This window comes from Natrix helvetica (assembly GCF_964273705.1).
Source record: "Natrix helvetica genome assembly, chromosome: 1".
Taxonomy (NCBI): Eukaryota; Metazoa; Chordata; class Lepidosauria; order Squamata; family Natricidae; genus Natrix; species Natrix helvetica.
In genome coordinates this window covers 365915545-365934253 of record NC_138548.1, presented here as the reverse complement: position 1 = coordinate 365934253, position 18709 = coordinate 365915545, and the positions used below count along the sequence as shown (strand labels likewise).

The following is an 18709-nucleotide window of genomic DNA, read 5'->3' as shown; positions in this document are numbered from 1 at the left end:
AATTGTAGGAGAGGAGAAATGTAGGGCGTATAGTGATGTACAATGGGAAGATTAGAATATATTGTAACTATTAATATGAATGTAATGTATAAGATGGGACCTGGTCAACCTTCTGTCCATAATGTAGGTGTGGTGGAAAAAAGAAAAATTTGTAATACAACTTGTTTTTTTAAAAAAAATAAGGAATTTATACTCACCAAGCGGGCACAATTCCACAACCCTGTGTGCAAACCTCTTTGGTTAGGCGTTCAGGTCAGGCTGCGATTGAGGTCTGCCAGCAATTGACCAGGTTGAGGTCACTGGATGACATTTTCCAGGAGCACTCTTGATGTCGCCACTGGCCTCCTCCGGTTTCCTCTGTCTACCGTAAGTGAAGTGAAGTTCACCGTACTGAACTTCAAAGCTTGTGAAGAGCTGAATGCAGCTACCCTTGAAGGAACAATGCCTTCAAGCCCCATGTTGGGTGCCAGAAAATGTAAGTTCCCAGAAGTTTTCCCGAGCCACTGAGATGCCAGTGAGACTCGAGATGAGGCTTGCAAAAAAATATCAGCTTTTATTTATGGCCAAAGGAAAAGCTGGGTGACAAAACTATATCCAAAATGTACAGACAAAATGCAAGTAAGGAATAGTCACACCCCTGTGAGAGTGGCTCGCAATATTATATACATTGGACGTCAATAGAAACAAAGTTTACCCAATCAGAGACAAAGTTTATTTACCAATGTGGTCTTTAAAGCATTTGTTCGGGCCCCCGTTTCTGTCCACCTTATCTATTGAGTATTCCTATAGCCTTGTAGGGGCAGTTCCCGCTCCCCCCCTGGCCAAGTTATTTATTCAGCAGAATGCTTTTAGGATTCAGAATTTATGAGGCAGAAATAATCCCTATTCTGGTTCTTTTATCTATAGGGTCTGATATTCCTGGGTAACAGTTTCTTCTATATTTTCAAGGATGTGCCTAGCTTTGAAGCCAAGAATAGAAGCGAAACACGGCAGTGAGATTACAAACTTTGCACTAATGCCAACCAGTATTATTACAATTTACTAAGCCAGAATTAGTTCCTAATAACTAATTCCTGACAGTATACAATAATATAAGCAGAAGCCAATAACAAATTTCAATTCATAACAAATGTTATGTCGTATCAGAAACAAACAGCAAATATTGGTTTAATCAGTATCAATTATATAGTAGCATAAACAATTCATAATAAAAACAAATAGCCAATATTAGTTTGATTCATATACTCCTTCGGAAGGAAGGAAGGAAGGAAGGAAGGAAGGAAGGAAGGAAGGAAATGGAGTCAGTAACATCAATTGCCTATTGTAACTTTGAATGTCTGCCAGAAAGCTACAACTGTTCTGCATTTGAGGAAATGAGTTCAAGCAGCACTTTTTTTTACACAACTGTGTGAAAAAAATTAGTATGCTACTGAAAAAATGATAACTTCAAAATAAGTAAACAGTGTGACCAGGCAGTGTGAAGGCAAACAAAATTCTAGGATGCATCACCAGATGTATCACTCACAATGTCTGAAGGAAAACTGTTCCATTGGTTAATTGTCCTTCACTGTCAGCAAATTCTAGGTTGCTTCTCCTTGATTAGTTTCCATCCACTTTCTTATCTTGCCCTCTGGTACTTTGGAAAGAAAACATATAGAGACATGATGGGTCAGTGGTTGGAATGCAGTACTAAAGGCTGATTGCCCAGAGCCAGGAGTTTGATTCTGACAGGCTCATGGTTGATTCATCCTTTCATCCTTCTGAGGTTGCTAAATGAGAACCCGGATTGCTGGGGACATATGCTGACTTTGTAAACTGCTCAGAGACTATGGTAAAGTATTGTGGAGTGGTATATAAGTCTAAGTAGAATTGCTATTGCTATATACTTTCTCCCGAGTGTGAATCCTTTTATGAAAAGATTACCATTCTGAGCAAAACACTTGCAAGATTCCATGCGTTTATATGGCTTCTCTCGTGTGGATCATCATATGGGAAATAAGATGACCTCTTTGAGCAAAGGTCTTTCCACATTCCATGCATTTAAATGGCTTCTCTGTGTGGAATTTTTTGTGGCTTCTAAGTCCCCTGCTCTGAGTAAATGTCTTTCCACACTCCATGCATTCATATGGCTTCTCTCGTGGGTGGTTCTTTTTGTGGCTTTTACGTCCACTGCTCTGAGTAAACGTCTTTCCACACTCCATGCATTTATATGGCTTCTCCCCTGTGTGAATCCTTTCATGGGAAATAAGAGTATCTCTTTGTGCAAAGGTCTTTCCACATTCCATGCATTTATATGGCTTCTCCCCTGTGTGAATCCTTTCATGGGAAATAAGAGTATCTCTGTGAGCAAAGGTCTTTCCACACTCAATGCATGTATATGGTTTCTCTCCCGTGTGGATCTTTTTGTGGTTAGTAAGTACACCACTCCAAGCAAAAGTCTTTCCACACTCCATGCATTTATATGGTTTGTCCCCTGTGTGGATCCTTTTATGGGAAATAAGATTACTATGATTGCTGAACCTGTTACCACACTCTCTGCATTTATATGGCTTTTCCCCAGTGTGAATCCTTTTATGGCAAGTAAGATGCCCGCTACTTCTAAAACATTTGCCACATTCCAAACATTTATATGGCTTCTCTTTTATGTCAATCATTTTCTGAGTTGTAAGAAAATCATGTGGTTTTTCTTGTTGGGCAAGAAAATCTTGCATCGGTGCATCAGTGGAAGATGAGCTTTCCTGATTCCAATTATTTAACTGGTTTCTCTTAAAGCTTTCGAATTTTATTCAAATTCCAAACTTCTCCATTCCATCTTTAGCATTGATCACTTGGAACAGTTCACAGGAATCTTGATTCTCCTGCCCATTATTACCTTCAAAGCAAAAGAGAAATGAAAATAATAATAATAATAATAATAAAATTTATTTCTTAGCCGCACCCTCTCCCGAAGGACTCGGGGCGGCGTACAAGAAAACACATAGAATATAAAATAGATATGATAACAAGGTTAGAGAAAAAGGTTAGAGATATGATAACAAGGTTAGAGAAAAAGATCAAACTGTAGAAAGTCAAGTAAATTTTTTTCTGAGTTTCTGCTAAATTTTCTGCTAAAGTTTCTGCTAAATTTTCTGCTAAATTCCACTAGGTTGTATGTTTGCATGCTTACAACAGTGACTGGTCTCATTCGAGAAAATGATGACTCCGCATACAGACGGGAGGTTGAATAACTAGCCGTGTGGTGCGACTGGAACACACTCAAAACCATAGAAATGGTGGTAGACTTTAGGACAGTGATGGCGAACCTATGGCACGCGTGCCACAAGTGGCACGCGGAGCCATTTGTCAGGGCACGCGAGGTGCTGCCCTGTCAGCTGTCCAGCGCGCATGTGCGCGCTGGCCAGCTGAGTTCACCTTTTTAAAAGCTATTTTTCGCCTTCCCCAGGCTCCAGAGGCTTTATAGGAGCCTGGGGAGGGCGAAAAGCCCCTCCCCCCCCGGAGGCTTCAGGGACCGTCCGGAGGCTTCCCTGAAGCCTTCGGAACTCTTAAAAGCACCCTCCGAGCAAACCGGAAGTGACTTCCGGGTTGCTCAGAAGGTTGTTTTAAGCATTCCGAAGGCTTCAGGAACCGTCCGGAGGCTTCCCTGTTGCCTTCGGAGCGCTTAAAACGACCCTCCGAGCAACCCGGAAGTCACTTCCTGTTTGCTCGGAGGGTGCTTTTAAGCGTTCCGAAGGCTTCAGGGAAGCCTCCGGACGGTCCCTGAAGCCCCCGGAGGGCCTCCAGGGGGGCAGGGGAGGCTCTTTTCGCCCTCCCCAGGCTCCTATAAAGCCTCTGGAGCCTGGGGAGGGCGAAAAAAGCATATACAATGGGGGGGTTCACCCATTGTGCACGCATGCGCACTGGGGGGTCGCGGGTTGCATTATGGGTGCAGCACGCCTGCACACGACCCCCCTGTGCTCCCCCCACTTGTGGCACGCGAGCCAAAAAAGGTTCGCCATCACTGCTTTAGGAGAAACCCTCCCATACTTCCACCTCTTACAATACTAAGCAACACAATATCAACAGTAGAGACCTTCAAATTTCTAGGTTCTATCATATCTCAAGGCTTAAAATGGACACCTAACATCAAAAAAGCACAACAAAAAATGTTCTTTCTGTGCCAACTCAGAAAGCTCAAACTGCCTAAGGAGCTGCTGATTATTGTGCCTGTCATCTGCACCTCTATCACTTCCTGGTTTGGTTCTGCAATCCAACAAGACAGACACAGACTTCAGAGGATAAATAGAACTGCAGCAAAAACAATTACTACCAACCTGCCTTCCATTGAGGACCTGTATACCGCACAAGTCAAAAAGAAGGCTGTGAAAATATGTACAGACCCCTCATATCCTAGATATAAATTGTTTCAACTCCTACCCTCAATACGACACTATAGAGCACTGCACACCAGAACAACTAGACACAAGAACAGTTTTTTCCTGATCGCCATCACTCTGCTAAACAAATAATTACCTCAATACTCTCAACTATTTACTAAGTCTGCATTACTATTACTATTAATCTTCTCAACCTTCCTATCACCCATATCCTTTCACTTTTGATTGTATGACTCTAGCTTTGTTGCTTGTATACTTGCAATTTATACTGATTGTTTCCTAGTATGATTTGATTGCTTATTTGTACTCTCTGACTATCATTAAGTACTTTATCTTGAGAAACTGGAAGTGTTACGGTTGGAAAAATAGCGGGCTCTGATGAGCTCCATGAAAATCCAGCCGGACAAACTGCTGTCGGGGGTGGGGGGTCTTCAGATGGGAACCGTCCTATAAGGACGGGGAAGAAGGAAAGGCATCTCAGATGACCAAGAGGAACCGGCGAGTTCCTCAGTAGGTCAGAGAAAGCTCTTCAGACTGATGGCAGGGGCAGCGGCCATTTCTAAATAATCGCTCTGAAGCTGGGGCAACCGGACTAAGTTTTTGAGCAGGAGCAGTGTTGGAACAGAGTGTTGGAACCAGGTGAGTGATTGGCCAACTCACAGGTAAAAGAAAACTTTGAATTTGGACTTAAAAACTGTCCTGGAGCTGGAGCTGGCTAATTGGCATTAGGGAAATTCCATAGAGGAAGAAGGATAAAGCGGAGGCTTAAATGCTAAAGCCCAAGAAGATCCTTGCTTTTACAATTGGACTTGGAGAAACTAAAATTAATAAAAGGAAAAAACCTGGGGAAAGGGTTTTTTTATGTGGATTTAAAGTGTTTTTAACAGTTTTGATAATCAGCTGGTTTGAGTGTACTGCAGATTTGAGAGAGCTATCTGCTGGTGGGAATAGAGTACTAAAATACTTTGTGAAAGATAGAAGAGAAAGTGCAGCTGTGAAACTTTACCTTGACTACAGGACAAAATAATTTGGAACTGTGAAAACTATTAATGAGAGTTTGTTTTTCTACATTGTTTGGTTTTGATTTTCTAAAGCTGTGGAAGATAAAAAAAATTGACTTGGTTTGGATTGGATTAACATTAGAATTGGACATTAGAATCTGGAAATTTTAAAAAAAGGATTGTACAGACTTTAAGTTCTAATTAAATGTGATATAATTTAAAAGTTTTAAAAATTTGTTAAATTTGTTAAATTGACAATCTGACGCCTTGGATGTATGATGAATTATTCGAGATGCTAAAAAATGCGTGTGAAACTTTAAAAGGCAATAAAAAGAAATTCGGCTGGAGCACACAGATCAGGAAACAGGAGATAAGGGGGAAAAAGAAAGCATAAATGAAGAACAAGAAAATAATATTGAAGAAAAAGGAACTGAAAGTAAAAAACAATTAGATGATTTCACTGGGATTTACAGTGGCACAAAAGGGGTAGACAGGAGGGAATATCCCCCCCAAAAGAATCAATCAAACAGCAAAGAGGGAAATAGTGGGAAGAGGCTAGGAAAAACTACTGAAACAATAAAATTAAAAGTGAGAAAAGGGACGCAGAAGAAAAAATACAATAATTATAAAAAGAAAAAGAAGTTAAGAGAATGGGGTAAAAAGAGAAAATTAATAACAAGTGGAATCTTTGAGAGACCAAGAGAAAATTAACCATTTAAGAGGAGGAGGAAGGGAAATAAGGTATATATTAGTAGATTAAAGGGAACTGTATTTATATTATTAATAGTGGATAGTTAATTAAGATGTAAAGGAATCATACCAACATTATGAATTGTGGATAAATAAGTAAGTTTTTATGTAAAAATTGAATTTGATTATGTATGTTGCTTACAGCAAAACAGACCAACAGATGAAATGTGAAATGGCAATTTGGTTTAACTTTGAAGACTATTTAAATTAAGAGACGAAAATGAAATGTTAAAGAGTGTGATGGGCAATCTGAGAAACATCTAGTGATGGAGTTGATGTTATGGTAAGAGATTAGAAATTAAGAGCAATTGGTAATGTTTATGTATTAAGAAAAAAATAAGTTTTAAGATAAAAAAAATATGGAAAGAGAATATGATGGCTGAAATTGGAAACAGAGATATGATGTAAAATGGATTATGTACGTATATGAGAGGATGTTCAAGAAAAGATCCAGACAACACTTTGTTCATAAAATATGTTAAAATAATTTGCAACAAAAAAGAAAACCTTTTTAAAAAAGTATTGTACTTTATGATTGTGACGAATTTATTTTTTTCTTTTATGTATACTAAGAGTATATGCACCAAAGACAAATCCCTTGTGTTTCTAATCACACTTGGCCAATAAAGAATTCTATTCCGTTCTATTCTATTCTTAAAGTGGTGCGACATAGAAATGTGATTTCTCTATTCATGTATGGTGAAAGCTTTGAAAATATCTAGAAAGTATTTCTTTCTTTACATCTATATACATGGAAATCTCAATGAAAGTCAGTTTTGAGTTAAGGAATAATCTGGAGAAACATTCAAGGAGGAATTAGGAGAAAACTTATGATTTATTGGGGTGGACTAATTTCAGAAGAGACCTGTGAGAACTGAAACAATTTTGAAACAAGTTCCTTCTTCCCCGGTGTACCTTGGAGCAGCTGCTCTATGGTGTCTGGTGGGAGGGCGGGACCCCTACTCATCCCATTCCTTGATCCCAGCAATGAGACTTTGGAGTGAAATCCCTTGAAGCCTCCCATTGGCTTGTAAACGCTCTTTGTGCTTAGGCTACAAAGGATGGGAGGCTACCAGAATGGCTATTTCGCTGCCCCAAAGTCTCATCGACTTTCAAGGGCTCTTGGCTGAATCTGGTACAGGCTTTAGTTCGCAGAGAACAGTTATCACAAGAGACCAGTAGTGCACGATCTCAGGCTACTGATCTCGCGTGATCTTGCACTTCAGGCCTGTGTTCTTTAAAAACTGAGGCCTGCACGAGATCCAGGGCAAAAGTCTCTGAAAATGAATAGGCCTTCCCTCTGTAAAGCATTTTGCCCTGGACCTCATACAGGCCTTGGTTAGCAGAGAACAGAGGCCTAAAGTACTATTGTGCGAGATCACGTGAGATCAGTAGCGCGTGATTTTTTGCGCCTCTTTTTTTCTGCAAATGGCACCGAAGCAGGCAAAGGAACAGATGGCTCGCTATATCGTTGTAAGTCCCGGCAGGATGGGGTGGGGGTATAGGTAGGATGAATGTTGTTGCAGCACCTCTGCCGTCATTCATGTATAGAATGGCTGCGGTGCCACAACAGGGCAGAGCAGAGGAGTTTGGGAAATATCTACAGGACAAAGTCGCTCAAATCCGGATGGGATGGGCCCCTTTCAGTGGTCCAGTAGAGACGCCCGTGGCGAGTCTTGAGGGACCGCTTTGGGAGGAGTTTGACTCGGTTGCCATCGAGGATTTGGACAGGTTGCGTGGACGTCTGCGACCCACCACATGTTTATTGGACCCGTGTCCCTCCTGGCTTGTACTGGCATCCTGGGAGGTTATGCGCGACTGGCTCCTGGGCCTAGTGAACGCCTCGTTGGGTGAGGGGTCTCTACCGGCCGCCTTCAAAGAGGCGGTGGTGAGGCCCCTGCTCAAGAAGCCTTCCCTGGACCCAACGGACCTAGCCAATTATCGTCCTGTCTCCAACCTTCCTTTTTTAGCGAAGGTTGTAGAGAGTGTGGTGGTACAGCAGTTCCCACGTCACCTGGAGGAAAATGATTATCTAGACCCGCGCCAGTCCGGCTTCCGACTCGGGCACAGCACGGAGACGGCCTTGGTCGCATTGGTTGATGATCTCTGGAGGGCCAGAGATAGGGGTTGTTCCTCTATCCTGGTCCTATTAGATCTCTCGGCGGCGTTCGATACCATCGACCATGGTATCCTGTTGCACCGGCTAGAGGGGCTGGGAGTCAGGGGCACCGTCTTACGGTGGTTTGGCTCCTACCTCTCTGACCGGACGCAACGTGTGTTGGCAGGGGAGCAGAGTTCGACCCGGAGGTCACTCACATGTGGAGTGCCACAGGGATCGGTGCTCTCGCCTCTCCTGTTCAACACATACATGAAACCGCTGGGCGAGATCATCCGTGGCTTTGGGGTGGGATATCATCTGTATGCTGATGATACTCAGCTATACATTTCCACCCCGAACCACCCCAATGAGGCCGTCGAAATGATGTCCCGGTGTTTGGAGGCCGTACGGGTCTGGATGGATGGCAACCGACTAAAACTCAACCCTTCCAAGACGGAGTGGCTGTGGCTTCCGGCCCCCCGGTTCAACCAGGTGCTTCCATCCCTGGCCATTGGGGGCGTGCAACTAGCCCCCATGGAACAGGTGCGCAATTTGGGCGTCCTCCTAGATGCCCGGCTGTCCATGGATGACCATGTAACAGCCGTGGCAAGGGGGGCGTTCCATCAGGTCCGCCTGATGCGCCAATTGCGCCCCTTATTGGACCGGGATGCCCTACGCACAGTCACCCATGTGCTAGTGATGTCTCGCCTGGACTACTGCAATGCTCTCTACATGGGGCTTCCCTTGAGATGCACTCGGAGACTACAGTTGGTCCAGAACGCGGCCGCGCGGGTGATTATGGGGAGGTCTAGATACTCCCCTGTAACACCTCTCCTGCGCGAGCTGCACTGGCTTCCTGTGGTCTACCGAGTGCGTTTCAAGGTTTTGTTTATGATCTTTAAAGCGCTTCATGGCATAGGACCTAGTTACATGCAGGATCGCATCCTGCCCCACATATCCCTACGACCAATTCGCTCACACAGAGAGGGACTTCTCCGGGTGCTGTCCGCCAAACAGTGTCGGGGGGCGACATCCAGGAGCAGAGCCTTCTCTGTGATGGGCCCAGCCCTGTGGAATGACCTCCCCCGTGACATCAGGATTATTTCCGATCTCCGCTCCTTCCGTGTACAGTTGAAGACCCACCTCTTTCAATTATCCAGCCTGGCTCAACCGTAATTTTTTCATATTCCTCCTGACTGTCTTTTTTTAAATTTTCAATTTTTATTGTATTGGGTTTTTATTAAACGGGGTATGTCAATGGTTTTAATTTGTCTAAATGTTTTAATCTATTACCTCCTCCGTGCATGTATGTCTTTGTATATATGTATGTTTATATATGTCTTAGTGTACGCCGCCTCGAGTCCTGTCTGGAAAGGGAGCGGCTAATAAATTCAAATTTATTTATTTATTTATTTATAACATTGATAATTTAGGCACTGGGTCAGAAGCACTCGGGGGGGCGGCGGCTAGGTTGTAACTTGGAACGGTTGCTTAGTGAACTGTCGTAACTTGGGGATTATCTATACCCTGGGATGCTCTGAGTCACATTGCATGAGGCCTTCATTCTTGAGTTGGATTGGGAGAATACTCTTCCATGGCCTGAGGTGAAAGTTCTGTTCTCACACAATTTGGGGAGGTTTCAGAGAACAAATGACAACACATTCCTCTCACACAAGGGTGAAATTTAGCAGATTCTGACGGGTTCCGGAGAACCGGTAACGGAAATTTTGAATAGTTCGGAGAACTGGCAAATACCACCTCTGTCTGGCCCCCGAGTGGGGTGGCAATGGGGATTTTGCAGTATTCTTCCTCTGCCATGCCCACCAAGCCACGCCCACAGAACTTAATACAATACAATAGTAGAGTTGGAAGGGACCTTGGAGGTCTTCTAGTCCAACCCCCTGCCTAGGCAGGAAACCCTATACCGTTTCAGACAAATAGCTATCCAACATCTTCTTAAAGACTTCCAGTGTTGGGGCATTCACAACTTCTGGAGGCAAGCTGTTCCACTGATTAATTGTTCTCACTGTCAGGAAATTTCTCCTCAGTTCTAAGTTGCTTCTCTCCTTGATTAGTTTCCACCCATTGCTTCTTGTTCTACCCTCAGGTGCTTTGGAGAATAGTTTGACTCCCTCTTCTTTGTGGCAACCTCTGAGATATTGGAATAATGCTATCATGTCTCCCCTAGTCCTTCTTTCTCTTAAGCTAAACATACCCAGTTCCTGCAACCGTTAACAGTTCCTGCAACTGGTAGTAAAAGAATTTGAATTCCACCACTGCTCTCACATGACCTCCAGAGGACACATAAAAGCACACCTCATTCTTTTCAGCCTCCACAGATAACGTCAAAGAGAAATGGAAAATATGCAGATAAGAAATGGCAAGGAAAGCATATAAGCAAAGAGACTGACTCTTTCCTTCCTTGGAATATGAGAAGGCCAGATTTTTTTCTTCTCCCTCACAGACGATATCAGAGACGATATCTGATCAGTGATTTTTAAATAAACAACAAACTATAATCTGTCTTCTTGAACTCTGATTGGGGACTAGAAAACTCTTACCCAGAGAGACCACGTTCCTATGGTTTTCAAGCATGACTTCAGAATGCAGCGCTTTCTGGTCAGGATCCAGCTGAGACCATTCCTCCTCAGAGAAATACACAGCCACCTCCTCGAAGGATACCAGACTCTCCTGAACAAAGGAAAAAGAACAGAACTGGAGGATTTGCAAGGTCTCTTCATCTTTATCAATGATTTACACAAGAGGATAGAAGGAGGTCTCATCAAATTTGCAGACAAGACCAAAATGACAGGAATAACTCTGGAAGATAAGCTCGAGATATAGAAGGATCGCCCCATCTAAAAAAATGAAAACCGTTGAGAAACGTAAGGTTCAACACTAGAAACTACAACAGGGATCTTGGAGTCCTAGTGGACAATCACTTAAACATGACTCAGCAGTTTGCTACAGTTGTCAAAAAAAAAAAAAAAACCCCAACACCATCATTTGATTGAGGATGCTATTTGGAACCCTGACACATGAGATGCATTAAGAGGGTTAGAATCAAAAGCACATGAAGTGTTAGTACCACTGTATAGTGCCTTGGTAAGACCACACTTGGAATATTGCATCCAGTTTTGGTTGCCACAATATAAAAAAGATCTTGAGACTCTAAAATACAAAAAAGAGCAACCAAAATGATTAGGGTCCTGGAGGCTAAAACATGCTGGAATTGGTATGTCTAGTTTAATGAAAAGAAGAACTATGAATGATATTGATAGCAGTGTTCCAATATCTAAGGGGCTGCTACAAAGAAGAGGAGGCCAACCTATTCTCCAAAAAGCACCTGAAGGGGGGGCAAGAAGCAATGGATGGAAACTCATCAAGGAGAGAACCAACCTACAAGTAAAGATAAATTTCCTGACAGTGAGAACAATTAATCAGTAGACTGACTTGCCTCCAGAAGGTGTATTAACTTAACTTAACTTAACTTTATTGGATTTCTAAACCGCCCCTCTCTCAAAAGAGACTTGGGGCGGTGTACAGTCATATTAAAATAGTTAAACAGTAAATATACATGTTATAAGTATAAAATAAATAAATTGGATGCTCCAGTATTGGAGGGGGTTAAGAAGAAATTGGACAGCCATTTATCTGAAATGTTATAGGCCAGAGCTTCCTGTCTGAGCACTGGGTTGGCCTAGAACCGTGATGGCAAACCTATGGCACATGTGCTGGAAGTGGCATGCAGAGCCATCTCTCCAGGCATGTGAGCCGTCGCCCATTGCTCTTCCAGGTTCTGGCGTGCCAGCCAGCTGGTCTTCACGTGTGTGGGAGTGCCAGAAAGTGGCAGAGCAGCCACCGGTTGAGTAGGCAAACACCAGGAATATGATCTTGATTTTCGTCACGAGCATGCAACCAGCCACCTGGTCTTCCAGTTTCTGTCCTGCATGCGTGCATAAAGACCAGCAGGCCAGTGCACATGTGTGTACCAGAAACCAGAAGATCATATTCCCAGCATGCTCATGCACATCAGGTGGCTGCTCTTCCTCTTTCTGGTGCTCCTGCACTTGTGAAGACCAGGTGGCTGGTGCGCCAGAACCTAGAAGAGCAAGGGGAGCAGAGCCAGGCTTCCCGCCCTCCCCGCCCGAGCAGGATTCTTGCACAGCCCCAGCCCTCCAGCTGTGGTCTGGAGCGCTTGGGTGGCTCGGCCACATGAGGCAACACGGCAGCATTTGCTGGCTGGGCAGCTGGCTGCCCTGCCCACTGCTAGTGCCAGGAAAATGGCAGTGCAGAAACTGCCGCCGCCAGGGGCGAGGGGGAGCACTGGAACCGTGAAGACCAAGGACAGCAGAGCTGCCAGCCAGGACAGGCGGCAGCGCTGCTTCCCCAGAAATGGCAGAAGCAGCAGGCAGGGCAGCCAGCCCCCCAGCCAGCAAATGCTGCCCCATGCAGGCCAGGTGCTCCAGACCGCAGACGTGCGTTAGTGCTGGAGAAATGGGATGGCGCAAGAAGCCCACTTAGGCGAGGATGGAAGGAAACCCCAGCCCACCTGTCCTTGCCACCACCCCCTCATCCCCAGTGATGGCAGTTGTTGTGCTGCTGCTTCCAGCCAGGATGCTGGAGTAGCCAGGAGGAAGAGGAGCCGCCATGGGGGAGGTGAGCTCTGCTCCAAGAGGGCTGGGGGTGAGTGCAGTTCCTCACGCATGGAGACGTGTCAGCCAGCGGTCACAGAAAGTGATTGGGCCATGTGATTTTTTTTGGTTGAGAAGCCTTGGACCGGGTTGCGCCTTTGCGGCCTCTCCGGTGGCAGCGAACCACCCTGGCCCCTTGGTTTACCGAGGAGCTAAGGGTGATGAAGCGCCACAAGAGACGCCTAGAGAGCAGATGGAGATCCTCTCGCTCCGAATCTGACCGAACACAGGTAAGAGCCTATTTACGGACCTACCTTGTGGCATTAAGGGTGGCCAAGTGTCGATACTGCGCCACTCTTATTGCGTCTGCAGAAAACCGCCCTGCCGCCCTGTTTCGGGTGACCCGCTCCCTCCTTTCACAGAGGCCGCGGGAAGCCCCCCTGCAGGGTAGAGCAGAGGAATTTGGGGAATATCTGCAGGACAAAATCGCTCAGCTCCGGAGTGAATGGGTCTCCCTCAGTGATCCAGAGGAGACGCCGGAGGCGAGTCTTGAGGGACCATTCTGGGAGGAGTTTGACTCTGTTGCCACTGAGGATATGGACAGGTTACGTGGGCGACTGCGGGCCACCACAAGTTTATTGGACCCGTGTCCCTCCTGGCTTATACTGGCAGCCTGGGAGGTCACACGAGGCTGGCTCCAGGGACTAGTGAACGCTTCGTTGAGCGAGGGGTCCTTGCCAGCCATCTTGAAAGAGGCGGTGGTGAGGCCCCTGCTTAAGAAGCCTTCTCTGGACCCAGCAGAGTTAGCCAATTATCGTCCCGTCTCCAACCTTCCCTTCCTAGCGAAGGTTGTGGAGAGTGTGGTGGCACAACAGTTCCCTCGCCACCTGGAGGAAATTGATTATCTAGACCCGCGCCAGTCCGGTTTCCGGCCCGGTCACAGCACGGAGACGGCTTTGGTCGCGTTGGTGGATGATCTCTGGAGGGCGAAGGATGGGGGCTGTTCCTCCATCCTAGTCCTACTAGATCTCTCAGCGGCTTTCGATACCATCGACCATGGTATCCTATTGCGTCGGCTGGAGGGGTTGGGGGTGAGGGGCACCGTATTGCGGTGGTTCTCCTCCTACCTCTCCAGTCGGACGCAATGTGTGTTGGCAGGGGAGCAGAGGTCGACCTTGAGGCCACTCACGTGTGGGGTGCCACAGGGGTCGGTCCTCTCACCTCTCCTGTTCAACACATACATGAAACCGCTGGGCGAGATCATTCGAGGGTTCGGGGTTGAGTATCATCTGTATGCCGATGATACTCAGTTATACATCTCTACCCCGAACCACCCCAACGAAGCCGTCGAGGTGATGTCCCGGTGCCTGGAGGCCGTACGGATCTGGATGGGAGACAACAGACTCAAGCTCAACCCTTCCAAGACGGAGTGGCTGTGGTTACCGGCGACCCGCTTCAGCCAGTGGGTTCCATCTCTGGCCATTGGGGGCGAACAACTGCCCCCCGTGGACAGGGCGCGCAATTTGGGCGTCCTCCTAGATACCCGGCTGTCGCTGGATGACCATGTGACCGCCGTGGCTAGGGGGGCGTTCCACCAGGTTCGCCTGGTGCGCCAATTGCACCCCCTACTGGATCGGGACGCCCTTCGCACAGTCACTCATGCCCTGGTGACGTCCCGCCTGGATTACTGCAATGCTCTCTACATGGGGCTCCCCTTGAGATGCACCCGAAGGCTGCAGCTGGTCCAGAACGCGGCCGCACGGGCAATTATGGGGAGTACCAGGTACTCCCATATAACACCGCTCCTGCGCGAGCTGCACTGGCTACCTGTGGCTCTTCAGGTGCGTTTCAAGGTGTTGATTATCACCTTTAAAGCGCTCCATGGCTCAGGACCTAGTTATCTGCGGGATCGCATCCTACCCCACACATCCCTGCGACCAATTCGCTCTCACAGAGAGGGACTCCTCCGGGTACCATCCGCTAAGCAATGCCGGCGGGCGGTTCCCAGGAGTAGGGCCTTCTCTGTGATGGGCCCAACCCTCTGGAACGACCTCCCCCCCCCCCCCAATATTAGAATTACTGCTGATCTCCGCTCCTTCCGTAAGAAACTCAAGACCCACCTGTTCCAATTAGCTGGCCTGGCCCAATCATAATCATAATCTAAGCTCCGTCCCTCCTGGCCGGTATTTTAAATTTTAAATTCTGGGGTATTTTAATTGGTTTTAATTATTAGCTAATTTTATGATCATTGTACAGACTTTTTGTTTAATTTGTTTTTTGGGGTTTTGTATTTCTGTTGTTTATAGTGCATTTTATTTCTGTCTGTACACCGCCCTGAGTCCCCTCGGGGAGAGGGGGCGGTTTATAAATCTAATAAATGAAATGAAATGAAATGAAATGAAAACTTCTGTTTGTAATTAGGTGAAAACCACGGGACCTTTCAGAGCTGGTTTTCACCAGATTTGTGCCAATTTGGTATTTCCAATAAAACTTTCTTTGAGGAATACACTTGCCTCCGAGTTTTACTTGAAATGGATTTATTAGTTGGAACACTGACAAACGTAGCCTAAAAAGAATCTGAGGGTAGAAATGACAAACCAGTGTGTCCAAGTTATAGTCTACAGAGGACGTTAAGCTGGCTGACAGCAACTTGAACATACTATTATGCTGTCCATGTCGTACAGGAACAAAAAAATAATCCAGTCAGAACAAGGGTGGAAAATAAAAGGAGGAAAGGAGAATACAAATCTAATAATTTTTCCCTTTCTTACTTGATTTGGAGGTTCAACCACTGTTTGAGTTTCAGAAAAACCAGAAAACTTCATTCTTTGTTCCTCTGTAAGGATAAAATAATTTCAAAATTTATAATAAAATAGGAGGATGTATTCTATAAAAGAGAAGAGATAGTGAAGATAAGACAAATGGGCAATCAGATGATCTTTCATTACCTCCTGAGGTGTCCAGACTTGGACATTCCCAACGGATCCTCCTGAAAAATAGCTTCTCAGGGGGATTTGATGGATTCTTCTTTCCCTCAGGATCTCTGATTTCCACAGTGCAGCACTTCAAATAGGGGGAAGGAAAAGAAGAAAGAGAATTAATGTACATCACATGACATAAAGTGGATTCTTATATTCAGAACACAACCTCAAAGCCCCAAATGTCCACCAGTGAGGTTGAGTGAGAAAACAATGGAACAATGTCCTACAAGAATTCGAGGAATATTGCATATATTATGAATTTCAGAAGTTTGGGAAGGAAGTGTTCAAACACATTCTCTATTCCCTTCCCATCTCTTACCTGCAACTGGACCTGCTCCTTCTGCTTCTCTGCCTGGCTCAGGAGGAAGCCTTCAGCCAGAGCCACCGCCTGGGAGCTGCTCTCTGCTCCACACTCCTGCACCCAGCCCTCCATCTCTGGGGGCAGAAGGAACAGGAGCTGCTCCAGAACCACCAGGTCCAGCATCTGGGCTTTGGTGTGCTTATCTGGTCTCAGCCATCGCCTACTAAAGTCATGGAGTCGCCTGCAAAGTCCTCGGGGACCTTCAGCCTCCCAGTATTGGATGAAATGACAGGATTGAACTTCGGAAGGGCGGATGGTTTCCTCCTCCAGGATCTTCTGCCCAGTCCTTGCACAGAGCTTCCCCCCCTTCCCAGGCTGAGCAGCTGAAGGGCCTTTTCCGCTTCCCTCCTTGGCCAAAGGTTGTGTCTCCATCCTTTCTCTCTCCTGCAGAGCAACTCCAGGTGGGTCCAAGGACTCTGGTGGGTCTCCAGGTGCCTTTTCCTTCACAGGGGAATTTCTGGGGCTTCAGGACGGATCCCTGCAAGTTATTCCGCTCTTTGTTTTCCTCCCCAAGAGAAACTTTTGCCTTGCAAAGATTTCAGGTTTCTGCATCTGAGATGGAAGGAAAAAGAAAAGCCAAGAATTGGAAAGTGGAATTCAGCCACTGAAGAACCTTCACCCAACCAACCCCAAGCGGCTCATCCCAGCGCAGGGCCGGGAGAGGCCGCCCCGCTTCTCCCCCCCTCCGGAGACAGGATCGGGCCCTCGGGGAGCCCGGTGCGAATCCTGCCTCCTCCTCGCCCGGCTTCTCTCCTCTCCTGCCGATCCTTCCCTCCCCCCACTCGGGCTCTTTCCTGGACACATGTAAGGAAAGGGAGCCCCGGAGCCCCGCCGCCTTCCTGGCATATCCCGCTTCCCCTACACGAGAGGGCTGCTGTGGAACATGGGAAGAGGCCCCCTCCTCAATCGCAACACATCTGCATCTCCCTCCGCCAGACTCACCCGCAGCCTCTCCCCCTATTGCGGAACCCCAGGGGTTAAGGAGAGCGTGTGTGGCGTCCTAGAGCGGCGATCATTTGTGACGTCACTTCCTTCGGAGACGCCTATGGAAAGGCAGCCGTGACGATCGCCCTCCAGTGAACCAATGGGGAAGCGCCTGGTTTTCCCTTCTCTTGGAAGAGAGCGCCCCCTGGTGGATTTGCCGCAAAGTGCCAGGATTGTAGAAAGGGCGGGAAAGAGGAGCCCGTCTGAGGCGAAGGGAGAGGGCGCGGATGATGGGCTTGGAAGTAGGCAGAAAGGCCCCTCTCAAGGGGTCCCTGCCCGTCACGGCCACGCTGAACACAAAGAAAAAAGAAAACCAGTTCCAAAATAGAGGGAAACTTGAAATCTCTGGATATTCCGAAAGTTTTACCTCATAAAGAGGCTCTTTAATTGAGAAATGAAGAGGGGGAAATGGTTTTTCATCTCTGAGTGGTGGAGTTATAAAATTAAGAAAGGAAGATGGTGGAAAAGGAATATGAATCGAAACTATGATGGGGGAAAAACATATTTTTACATAGGGATTGAGTAGGAAATTCACCTCAAGAAATGTGACTAGGAAGCTTAGGCCCCTTGGAGAATGTAAGGCAGGGATATATCATTAGACCATAAATGAAAAGAGGGAAAGGAAATGAAAAAGCAAAACAAGGAAAGCGGAAGGCTCCATTGCTATGAAAACATGTGACCAGATTTGGAGTTGACAGAGGTTAGCTACACTGAGCAAAACAATATTTAACAGGATGGAAAAGAGTGGGAGTAACATCTAATTTTTCTTTCTGTATCTATTTTTTTTCTACAGTTTGTCACACTGTTGAAAGAAACGTCCTTCTGGGTTCGGCTCCAAGTGGGGAAAAAGACACTGGAGACATGGAGGCTGCTTGGAAAGATGGTTTTAATGGTGGACAGGACCACATGGCTTGAGCCCTGAACAGAAAAGATGATCACATGCTTCAATGTTGGTGGAGAAGGAGAGAAGGGAGGCTGAGATGCGGAGTCCCTGGTTTTATGCCCTCTCTGGGCTTTGATCTTGAGCTTGTCTTCTGATTGGTTGTCAGACTCCCATGGGGCCATGCAGGCTACGTTTTGAATCCAGGTTTGGTTGAGTCCTCAGATGCCAGGTGGCGAGTTGGGTTAAGGGCTTTATTATGTAAAGTGAATTAGCTCAGGCTTTAATGGCTCATTGACAAAGTGGGATGGGCAGGAAGCTACAGCTATTCTGTCTTTATAATATGTTTCTTCCTTTTCACATCCAGAGAAATATTCTGCGTTTTCAACATTTCCTAGGATATTTCATTTTTCTGGGAGAGGGTTAGGTGATAACTTCCTACAACACGAACCTTTAATAATCCATATTTGAAAAAACAGCTTCCACTGAGCATCAGCTGAAATATGCCCCCCTCCCAGGTCATCCAGACACTTTAGTGTTAGTAATTTTTATTTATGCAACAAAGATAATTTTATGCATGTTTAGCAAGTAACTATACGACTGTTTATTTTAAGTTACCTTAATGTTATGGCAAACCATAGAGAGGA

General features: G+C 46.1%; 3 protein-coding genes across 3 annotated transcripts in view; all 3 read right to left on the bottom strand.

Annotated features, from left to right (window-relative positions):
- LOC309384778 (zinc finger MYM-type protein 1-like) overlaps window positions 1–18709 on the bottom strand; it is a 194791-nt gene that overhangs the window by 52011 nt on the left and 124071 nt on the right. The gene's annotated exons all lie outside the window — the stretch shown is intronic.
- LOC309384782 (uncharacterized protein) overlaps window positions 1–18709 on the bottom strand; it is a 139326-nt gene that overhangs the window by 75024 nt on the left and 45593 nt on the right.
- On the bottom strand, window positions 534–16712 carry LOC309384817 (zinc finger protein 202-like). The gene is made up of 5 exons (XM_081938619.1): window positions 16157–16712; window positions 15805–15919; window positions 15628–15692; window positions 10784–10913; window positions 534–2872 (listed from the first exon to the last, which is right to left on the bottom strand). The coding sequence occupies exons 1-5, from the start codon at window positions 16568–16570 to the stop codon at window positions 2787–2789; spliced, it is 810 nt and encodes a 269-aa protein (XP_081794745.1). The 5' UTR covers window positions 16571–16712; the 3' UTR covers window positions 534–2786.

Excerpts from the sequence above, each read along its gene's own strand:
- LOC309384817 (XM_081938619.1), bottom strand. The coding sequence starts at position 16,570 with ATGGAGACACAACCTTTGGCCAAGGAGGGAAGCGGAAAAGGCCCTTCA. Across the intron at positions 15,920-16,156 it reads AGGAGCAGGTCCAGTTGCAG|TGCTGCACTGTGGAAATCAG; the intron begins GTAAGAGATGGG and ends CCCTATTTGAAG. Across the intron at positions 15,693-15,804 it reads AAGTCTGGACACCTCAGGAG|AGGAACAAAGAATGAAGTTT; the intron begins GTAATGAAAGAT and ends TTATCCTTACAG.